This window comes from Lactuca virosa, chromosome 9 (assembly GCF_052849685.1).
Source record: "Lactuca virosa cultivar CGN04683 chromosome 9, Lactuca_virosa_CGN04683_v6, whole genome shotgun sequence".
NCBI classification, from domain to species: domain Eukaryota; kingdom Viridiplantae; phylum Streptophyta; class Magnoliopsida; order Asterales; family Asteraceae; genus Lactuca; species Lactuca virosa.
In genome coordinates, this window is record NC_136434.1 from 99,149,997 (window position 1) to 99,161,484 (window position 11,488).

General features: G+C 36.9%; 1 protein-coding gene and 1 pseudogene across 1 annotated transcript; one reads left to right on the plus strand and one right to left on the minus strand.

Moving 5' to 3' along the window:
• Positions 1–938: 938 nt before the first annotated feature.
• LOC145139600 (transmembrane 9 superfamily member 3 pseudogene) lies at positions 939–1,851 on the minus strand (annotated as a pseudogene).
• A 1,739-nt stretch (positions 1,852–3,590) lies between these two features.
• Positions 3,591–5,404, plus strand: HSFB3 (heat shock transcription factor B3). Its single transcript, XM_079072365.1, has 2 exons — positions 3,591–4,184; positions 4,811–5,404. Exons 1-2 carry the CDS (start codon positions 3,924–3,926, stop codon positions 5,282–5,284), a joined length of 735 nt encoding a protein of 244 aa, XP_078928491.1. The 5' UTR covers positions 3,591–3,923; the 3' UTR covers positions 5,285–5,404.
• Positions 5,405–11,488: the final 6,084 nt, after the last annotated feature.

An 11,488-nucleotide genomic window follows, 5' to 3' on the forward strand; every position in this document is an offset into this window, starting at 1 on the left:
ATCATTTCTTCATATCAAGATTTCCATATTTTCTTCAATTTATCACTTTTCACATCTTCAATATTTTCCAAAAATTCTTCAAAATCTACAGGAAAATAAAAAAAAATTGATTAATGCAAGAACACGCACATGTATATATCATGTAAGATTCACATGTGATTATATAATGTGATTGTATCTTTTAAGATTTAAATGTGAAATTCATAAGAAAATTTTAAAAAATAATTAACGAAGAACAGTTACACAAAATGCATGTGTGAATATAGACGTAATTCATATGTGATTCATTTGTGATTTACATGTGAATCACATGTAATTCACTTGTGATTTACATGTGAATCACATGTAATTGATATGTGATTCACTTGTGATTTACATGTGAATTACATGTGATTAATATGTGATTTACATGTGAATCACATATAATACATATGTGATATGTGATTTACATGTGAATCATATGTAATTTATATGTGATTTACATGTGAATCACATGTAATTCATATGTGAATTACATGTGAATTAAATCTAATTCATATATGAATTACATGTGATTCATATGTGAATAACATGTGATTTACATGTGAATAACATGTGAATCACATCTAATTCATATATGATTTACATGTGATTCATATGTGAATAACATGTGATTTACATGTGAATCACATGTAATTCATATGTGAATTACATGTGTATCACATGTGATTCATATGTGATTTACATGTGAATCACATGTAATTTACTTAATAAGGTTCGAAAAAAAATCAAGAAGAGAAGAAAAAAAGTTACACAAGGGATTTTCTAGAAGGTTGTCATTGTTGGTTCCAACATCAATCATGATAGCAAGAACCTATTACAAAGTACAAGTCTTTGTTCCAACATCAATCATGATAAAAAAAAATTCAAATATAAATTATATTGAAAAAAGTACGGATTCAAGGTAAAAACCAGACGTACCTCCACCACCATTCATGATCCTCAGCAGCAAGTTGGAAGTAAGTCAAAGTAACGGTGATGAAGGCAGTGACAATCAAGAGAATGATGAAAACAATAAATAAGATGCTGTAAATGGTGTAAATTTTGTGGCCCCACACACTGGCGAAGATGTAGTAAAGCTCAATATAGATTGCACTGAAAGGGAGAAAGCCAGCCATGACCATTTGAGGGATGGTTTTTCTGTACCATGGAAGAGGTGGAATCTCTCTGGGGTACTTTGTGGTGCGAACAGGAGCTTAGAATTCAGCTTTGCTGTTTTTTCTAGCAATACCCCCGAGAACCAGTAAAGGTGATGTCACCAAACTCCATATTAAAACAATCACTACAATTGTCCCAAAAGGTAGTGCAGTTGTGGCTGTGTATGCGATTGCAACCGTGTTTAGGAAGCATAAGGTAAGAAAGAGGGGCCCACAAAAGAGGCATCCGGTTAATAGCAGGTTTCTCACCTGTTGATGAATGAGATTGAGATATGTTAGATTTGAAACTGTGTGGTGAAGAAAAGGGTATATTGGTAAATTTGTATCATACCCAGTTGCTTCCTTCTAGCTGGTGGTAGAAAGAGGATGCAGTGTAGCCTGCAATCCCAGAAGTAAGAGCATATATAACAACCAATGCAGTGAATAGAGCTCCTCGATTATATGGATAAAATACACCCACAAGTGCGAGTATGAAGATAAAAAGTGCTCTGATTTAAAAAAAAAGTTATCAATATTGAGAATTGAATATTGTACTAAAAATTTGGAATAATTAGTTTACTTACAGAGCAAATAACTGGGTCCCAGAACCAAGGGCAGCAGCAAACAAAGACTTGTACTTTGGATACCTAAACAAAGACATGAATGTCTCTTGTAATTAAACTTCCCCACACCTGCATTGACATGAGAAGATTCTGCGTTAAGTAAATTGTGGTGAGAATTGACACAATAATTGTTAAAAAAAACTGCAATAACAAGTGAGAGCATAAAAGAACCATAAATTCTACCATTAATAAGAGCCAAGAAACTGGCATGTAGGGGTAAAATATAAACAATGTAGAAATTCTAAAGTTTGTAAGCAAGAACATGTATCTGGAAGCGCATCTGAAAACTTAGGCAATAAAAGTTTAACTAACTTAAGAACTTTACCTCATACAATTCATGAAAAAGAGCCAGAAGTACGCAAACCAAACAATAAAAATATCAACAAACTGTTGTTTCCTGTTATTCCCAGTGTTCCTCTCATGCTACAGTCAACAATATAAAATCCTTACACTCTCAAAATCTTGATGTTTCCAATAATGTTGTTCCTAGTATTGTCAAAGTGGAGCATCCAGCATTGGACATTTCCAAAAATCATGTGAATTGTAATGATTTGGTATTCCCTATGACTGTTAACATAGGCTTTTCATTGGACTATTCTCTACCCTCGGGTTTTAATCCTTCATAAACACACGTCCTTTGGAAGAAGAAAATGTTGTTTCAGGGAGTAATGTGAATCATGCTATTATTACTCCAATACAGTCAACCGAGAATGAGAATCTTAATTTATCACTTGTCACTGTGGCCTCTCTAGAAAATGAAGTTCATCAAAGTGGAACTAGTTTTGAAGAAGATGATAAAACTAAGGTCAAAAGATTAATTAGTGAATTCTTTAAGATTGGTGATTTGGTGAGAGATATTGTCGATTCTAGGGTTTCCGCTATGATTTTTTGTGTAATCATCGCCTGTTGAACAGCGTATTCGACCCATTCAACGGCAGAATCACCGGCAAATGGTTTGACTTTCTCCAATACGCCGAAATCAGCCACGGATGAAGACGAATCAGATGATATGTTCGATTTGTTTTCCGATGAATCCTCCATATTTCGCTGGAGATCCGAGTAACAAAAAGCTAAAGGATCTGTTGAATCGCAAACGAGATAATTCGAGGAGGGATTAGACTTACCAGTTGACGATAACATAAACAAAATAGCGATAATGACGAAAGCATTGCGAGAAGATGATGGAGAAATTTTCCGAAGCTTCTTCTTCAATTCTTCAGGGATTAGACGATTGAGACGACATTAAGGGAATATAATCGATCTGTTGATCCAAATCACACTGTCGGTCTGTTGTTTCTTCGATTAATCATCGACGAGCTGGACATTAGGGAGTGTTCATGGCTGGAGGTGGGATGAAGGTAGGAGAGAGGCGAGATGATGAGATAGAGAGAGAACGGGGGAAGGGGAAAGGCTTGACATTAGGTTATCTCTAAAATGCCCCCAATTCATGTGAAATAAGATGCTCCCGCCTCTTTTTTCCCCTAGTTATTTACAAAAATGTCATAAATCATCCTAACCTTCTATTATTTTGATCTAACGGCCTTCGTTTGGTTCTCGGTTTCTCGGGAAACTTTGAGTTCTCAAATGATTCTTCCTATATATATATATATATATATATATATATATATATATATATATATATATATATATATATATATATATATATATATACACACACGTGTGTATGTTGGAATATGATCATGTCATGATTATTAATCAAAAGAACATCTGTAGCTACTCATGTATATAAATAACACCACACAAGGAAAGGTAAGTCGAGCCCTATGTCTTCCTTGCGCTAACGTCTCAACCTTTTCAATATTCTCTCATCTTCACCTACACACACTTACGCACAAGAGAGTTCGTGAGAGTTCCAGATAGTGTATTAGTGTGTATAGATATAATATATTATATATCAAGTCAGAGAAAGAGAGGGAAAAAGATGAGTATTATGTGGAAAGTCTAGAGAATTGTAAAGATCACATGAACTACAGAGGATCAATCGTGTTGGGTTTCTATTGTTGGGACTGGGAGTTCTTAACTGCTCTTCTTCTTTTTATCTTCTTCTAAGTTAACTTTCCTAAAACACACACAGGCGCACACAAGTAGATAATTAGATAAAGTTATGGTGGCAGAGATACGTGGCTGCGTCGACAGTCATGGTGCTCAGTTGTTGGTAGATTTTGTCTCAAAGTCGTCTCCATCGCCCTTCCTCCTGAAGACGTACATGCTGGTTGATGATCCGGCCACCGATCACGTCGTGTCATGGAATTCTGACGGGATGGGGTTCGTGGTTTGGCAGCCGGCGGAGTTCGCCAGAGACTTGCTTCCGACACTGTTCAAACACAGCAACTTCTCTAGCTTCATTCGCCAACTCAATACTTACGTATGTCTCTCTCTTTCTCCTCGTTCACGCTCTTACTATTTCTTTCCTTGTTCTTCGGTAGTTTTACCATCTTCGCTAAAATTATAATCATTCATATCATAATTTTTATGTATAGATGTAAACAATGATTGTAATATGCAATTTTATTTTTGTAGTTACCTTTTTTTTCATGAAAAATATATTTATAATTTAGATAAATTGTGAAGTAAGGCATAATTTTCAATACAGGGAAACTAGAATTTCTTTGACTTTTGATGAGCTTTGAATAAGAGTAGTTGGTGGGTTGGATAATTAATCAGATGAATCGAATTACATCAAATATTTTTTATTATTGGTTTGGAAGTCATGTTAAATAGTATGGTATTTTTATAAGTTAAAAGATATATACATAACTGTTGACAACAGTATTTAGAAATGAAGAACACATATAGTAATAATAATTATATTTTTCATATTGTTAATTATTTTATATAATATTTTTAGAGAAAAAAAAATTGCATGTATGTGTGTTTTTTTATGATCAAATCGTTTAAAGTTAAAAAGTAAGTTAGTTACATAAAAAATCAACTTAATTCCTTTTGAATTGTATATTCACGTAGAGACGTAATTCTATGATGTATTTATAGGGTTTTCGTAAAACTTCAACAACCCGTTGGGAATTCTGCAACGAAAGGTTTCACAAAGGTCATAAAGAACAACTCTGTCAAATCCGAAGAAGGAAATCATGGATAAACAAGCCTCGGCCAATCGCCCAATTAACCCTGAAAGAATCAGATGAAGATCAAAGATCTTCATCCAGTAATTCTTTATCCTCAGGGTACAACATTCTCGTGGATGAAAATCATAAGCTCAAGAAGGAAAATAAAGTTTTGGGCTTGGAACTTGTGAGCATAAAAAAGAAGTGCAAGGAGCTCATTGATTTGGTTGGTATGTACACTAGTAGCTCAAGCTCAAAGAAAGAAGAGGAGGAAGATGAAAGGCCAAAGTTGTTTGGGGTGAGATTGGAGGTTCATGGTGATAAGGAGAGAAAGAGGAAGAGGATTGAAGAGGTTGGTGAAAGTGCAAGAAGAATTTTACTTTCGGTAAATATAAACAAATAGATATATAGCCACTTTGATAGAAAGTTGTAAAGAATCGTCATGTTAAGATATGCTATACGTCATGCTATGTTGTGCTTGTCAAATTCAAAATTTGGAAACATAATCAAGATTTATGTTTCATCTCTAATCTTTCATAAAATAAGTCCGTCGATCATATGAAATTATGTTAATACACATGCTAAAATAAAAACATTAGAATTGCAAAATCATTAAAAAAATTAAAAATGAAACCAAAACAATGGAAAAATGCATGCAACAATATAGTACATGTCCCTCTTTATCAGGGTGTAGCTACTCATTGACCTGCCTTTTTTCTTTTTTAATACAATAATTATATATAAAAAAACATAAGAAACTATCTTATTTTTGCAAAACAACCTATATTTTCATATTTTTTTTCCGTTTCATTAATATAAGGAATCACTTTGAATTTGGTTCTAGATTCGCGGCTGCAGTCTTTATCCTGTCTTCTAAACAATAAATTGGATTAAAAAATAAATAAGATAACTAAAACCAAATAAAAGATAAGGCTGACAATACAACTAGCTAGACCTATAAGCTTTCGAAACTGATAAAGAATAGTGAGACCAAACTAAGAGTAAGGTACATCACAGTAGGTTTAAGTGAGAATATGTGGAGTGCCACAAAATTGATATGGCATGATTCCAAAAAGCATAACCATTTGTTTTTTTTTAATAAAGATTAGATATCCCGTTACTTTCTTATTTTTTGTCTATAATGGTTGAAAGATAACATGTTTTTATGTTCAATGTAAACGCGAAGACTTTCGAAACACTTGGCCTATTTTTGAAATAGATGCATATTATTAAAATATTAATTCAAACTAGGTTTATCCAATGCATTGGATGTGTACGTATGATCAAAGTCCAAGTACAATGAGTAATTTTTTCTAATGAAGAATTTTATGTCGTGTGATGAATATAAATATGAATAAATGGTCTTGTATTTGACCTTTTGATAAATAACCAACAAGACTCATTCCTTTCCGGTGACCTATAACTATTTAATTAATACCTTTCTTAAATTAGTTTTCTTGTTTTATTTTCTATTCTAATTAAAATAAACTCAAACTATTATAACTCGAACAAAATGACAACTCGAACAACCGAACGACTGAAATCGACACATACATAAATGGAATGGATTAACTGAGTGCCCATGTGCAGGGCCGGCCATGAGAATGTATCGAGTGTGCTACCCCATATGGCCAATGTTGTGAAGGAGCCCAAAATTTTGATCCGTCAATAATCTAACTTTAATCCATCACTAGTTCATCATTAATATATTGTTAATCCATCATTAATTCGTGAATCTTATATAAACTGCAAGAATAATTATTGGGAATTTTAAGTTACAAAATCATTGAACATCCGGAAATTCTTTTAACTTTTAAAGTTACATGCAACCTAAAATGGATCTGTAACATTCCAAATTCACGATAAAATTTTTCATTTTTCAATTAAATAAAATTGTTGTTTCAATCAAAAAACTCAGGTGATAAGAAACCAAGTATCAAATACAAATATCCCAAAGATCAATGTATCATAAAATCTCCAAAAACATGTCACCGAAGGATGTGTACGATCATGCATTCGTCTTGCCCCGATCATCCGAAGTACCAGAAAAATAATACTTAAACTGTAAGCCAAAACTTAAAGAGTTTCCCCAAAAAAAATACCACCATACACAACAGATAAAAGTATGCATGTTGGGTCCACAGTCATCGGACTGGATTACCCCTGAGCCCACAACATGAGTCTGGTTTGCCTTCTTGGCCCACAACTTATGGCTGGCTTGCTCTCGGGTTTGGTGGCTTCCGTACAGAGCAGTAATACATCAACCCACCTACACTATGTCGACATATGCAACAGATAATATATATAACAACAACATATAAACATACAGATCTAAACAAATCATTACAACATATCAACATCCAAAACCAGGATACATAACCTACCGGGCCGACATTGGTGCATTTGACCCATAAGTACAATGAGGGAAAACTCACCTCACAGTCTGAAAAGATAGCTGAATGAATCACTGCTACAAATAGTGCCTCTACTGATCACCTATACATATAACAGGGACTCAGGCTTCAATCTACTACTCAAAATACCCCAAATGACCTAAAGTCAAACTTGGTCAAAGTTAATAGTCAACGGTCAACGTCAAAGTCAACTCCAGTTGTTTGCCACGCTGTGGCCTTCCTTGGCCACGTCGTGGCCGCAAATCGCCAAAAGAGACGGCTTTAGCGCAGTTTCCATGTCGTGGCAACCTAAGCCACGTCGTGGGCACTAGGCTCCCAACAAATTAACAGATTAAGTCAATTTCTTTGATCCTAAGGGCTCTAAAGCCCGGATCGTGTCCATTCAAAGGTCCAAGTGGATAAAGTTTTCAACTTTATTCCTTTAGACCCACTAAGAGATAGAGATCTCATTTCCTAGCTCTTGAAAGGGCAAAACACAACTTGGCTTAACTCATTAAGCACTAAATCATGAAGGCTTATAGTTCCATACTTCCAGAATCACTTCTAACATTACATAACAACATAAAAACCCTTGCTTTCCATACATGCATGTCCAATGTATGTCTTGGACTTTATTAGGTCAAAATGAGGGTTTTTGGCCAAAACTCCCATGGATGATACTAAAACTTGATATTACTCCAGATCCAAAGCATCAAAGGCCCTAAGTGGCATACAGATTCATAAAGTTGCAAACTTTATGAGATCTCACTACTCAATAATCAAGGACATGAAGATTTAGGGACAAAACTCAAGATCCAACCACCTATCGTGATAAAAATCGAGTCTTGGACACTTACAAGGGTTCAGAATGTTGTTACAACAAAGGATGATGGCTTGCTTTCAAATTCTAAGCTCACTTCTTCTTATTCCTTTCTTCAGTGGGTTCAAAAAGCACTAAAAACAAGGTTTAAACAAAGGAGGAGTTTAGGGTTTTCAAAATCTCAAAGAGGCTGAGGGTGAGGAAACCCTAGCCTCCTCATTCTTTTAAATATAGAGCAAAACCCAGAAATAGGGTTTTGTCATTTGTCAGCTGCCATCTCGTGGCCATATACTGCCACGTCATGGTGGCATTAAATGAACCCGAAATTTCTTTCTTGAAGTGCCACATCGTGTAGCCTTTCCCACGTCGTGGCAATCTTAAAATGCTTAAAAATATTAGAAATTGAAGTACCTCGGGATTCGGATGTTACAATTCTCCCCCACTTGATTCAGACTTTGTACTCGAAGTCCGACGTTGTGAATAACTTAGGGTAGTGCTCCCACATCTCTGCTTCAGGTTTCCAAGTCCATTCAGAACCCTTCTTATGCTGCCACTAAACCTTGACCAGTGGGACCACCTTGTTACGCAAGGTATTCGACTTCTTATCCATAATTGCCACTGGTTTGTCAATGTAGTTCAAGTTATCATCGACCTGAATATCGTCCAATGGAACCACTGCCAAATCATCAGCTACACACTTTCGTAGCTGAGAAACATGAAAAGTGTTGTGGATCTGTCTGAGCTCCTCAGGCAAATCCAACCAAGAGGCTACCATGCCTACCTAGTCAATCACTCGAAATGGCCCGATATATCGAGGCCCCAATTTGTCCCTCTTCCTGAAGCGTATTACACCCTTCCAGGGTGATACCTTCAGTAAAACCATGTCGTCGACCTGAAACTCCAACTCGGATCGATGCCTGTCAACGTAACTTTTCTTCCGACTCTGAGTTCTCTGCAACCTCTGTCTGATCTGTTGAATAATCTTTATTGTCTGAAGGAATATGTAACATTCGAAAAATTCTTGAAAATTTTAAACTTTTTAAATAACCACAAAACCATCATTTATTACAAATTGTTTTCAAAATAAGTTTCACATCAGAGTTTTCCTAGAAATCATAACACAAAACACGAGGAGGTGCACGATCAAGCCTTCACCTTCCCGCGATCATCTGAGGTACCTGAAACATAATCAAAACTGTAAGCCCAAAGCTTAGTGAGTCTTCCCCAAAATACCACCACAATACATAATCAAAACTATCACACAACAGCATGCATACAGAACCTTCAGCATGTCTGGACCGCCTCACTGGGCCTTCAGCCTGTCTGGACCGTTCTCCAGGCCTTCAGCCTGACTGGTCCACCTTACAGGCCTTCAGTCTATCCGGTCCGATCTGGGTCTATTGGCCTTCAGCACAAAGCAGGATCGCCTCAACCCAACCACACACATGTCGACATATACATAACTCATAAACACATAATCAATCAACAGACAAACACAGATCGCACAGATCAATAAGCATAGCATCATCCTATCTACCAGGATTCAGATCTAACAGATCACTACAACACTCACTCATACAATAACCATGATAACAAACCAAGGGTCGGTATTGGTGCCTTCGACCCATAAGTACAGTGAGGAAAACTCACCTCACAAGTAGCTGAACTGATAAAATCTAACTTTGAATCTCGGCTCCCGACTCAAATGCCTACAACCAACATGTGACCAAATCCGTCAAAATCTCGAAATACCCAAAATACCCTCAAAAGTCCAACTTGGTCAACCACAGTCAAAGTCAAAGTCAACGGTCAAGGTCAACAGTCCATGTTGACCCAATTCGTCGAGTGCACCTCTTGGACTCGTCGAGTTCTACAGAACTCAGGAAGTCGGGGAAAACCCTAGCCAACTCGTCGAGTTGTCTGGACAAATCGCTGAGTTTTCCCCAAGTTAACACATATAGTTGATTCCTCGATTTCATGGACTTTAAGGCTCAGATCTAAACTCCATATGTGTCTAAAAGGATAAAGTTTCCAACTTTATCCTTTGGGGCTACTACAAATGCTCAAAACTCTTCCATAATACTTGAAAACTTAGAGTCTTAACCATTAAGCCCAAAAATCCTTGAGATCTGGAACACAACTTTTCCTGAAGAGACTCAAGCCCTAAAAACGTCCCAAAGACGGGTGCTTTATAGACATGCATGTCTTGAACCAAAAATAAGCCAAAAAGGGGAAATATGACCTAAACTCCATGCATGGCATCAAAACTTGGCAAAAGACCAGATCTAACCCACTCCAATGTCACCTTGACCTGGGGATTCATAAAGTTGCAAACTTTATGAAGCTCATCCATTGCAACACCCAAAAATAAGGAGGAAAAGGGACCAAACTCAAGATCTAGCTACATAGATAGATAAAAATTCGAATCTTGAATACTTACAATGGTCTAAAGAGTGACAAACTGTAAATAAGAGCTTGCTTGCTAGATCCTTGCCACCTTCTCTCAAACTTCTCCTTCTTTTGCTCCCAAAATGCCACACTAACTCATAATATGAGAGGGAATGAAGATTAGGGTTCACAAGGCCGATCTTATGGTTTGGAAGCTGATAAAAGATCAGCCTCAAGGGCTTAAGGAGATTATATAGGGTGCAAACCCTAAAATTTAGGGTTTCACAACCAGCCGCCAACTCGTCGAGTTTTCCTCTCCAACTCGGCGAGTTGGTCCAAAAAGATTTGCGGCCTAAAGCTCTTCAACACGTCGAGTTGAGGCCATCAACTTGACGAGTTCCAAGGAAAACTTGACTTTTGAAATAATAAATCTCATACCTGGAAACCGGGATGTTACAGAATACCTCGGTCTTTCCCATGACCCTGTGACCGACCTCTCCCCAACAAACTGGGGTACGACACTTCCTCCTGTAAAGAACCTTAAAAGGAAGTGCACCGATACTGGAGTGATGGTTGTTGTTATAAGAAAACTCAGCCATAGGAAGGTTGGAGTCCCAAATCCCACCGAAATCGATAACACAGGCTCTCAACATATCCTCGAGCGTATGAATGGTCCACTCGCTCTGGCCGTCAGTCTGTGAATGATAGGCAATGCTAAAGTGCAATCTTGTACCCAGTTCTTCGTGGAACCTCTACCAAAATCGGGAAGTGAACCGAACATCTCGGTCAAATACAATGGAAACTGGAACACTATGTCGGGTGATAATCTCGCGCACATATACATCGACCAATTTCTCGGCCGATGAGCTCTCCCGAATAGCTAGAAAGTCCGCACTATTGGTCAGACGATCCACTATAACCCATATCGTATCAAATAGTTTAGCCGTCCGAGGTAGCTTGGTGATGAAATCCATGGTGATCTGTTCCTATTTCCACATGGGAACTT

Bases quoted from the DNA above. Each gene is read 5' to 3' on its own strand.
- HSFB3 (XM_079072365.1), top strand. From the start codon at position 3,924: ATGGTGGCAGAGATACGTGGCTGCGTCGACAGTCATGGTGCTCAGTTG. The intron at 4,185-4,810 runs GTATGTCTCTCT...ATGTATTTATAG, and splicing joins TTCGCCAACTCAATACTTAC to GGTTTTCGTAAAACTTCAAC.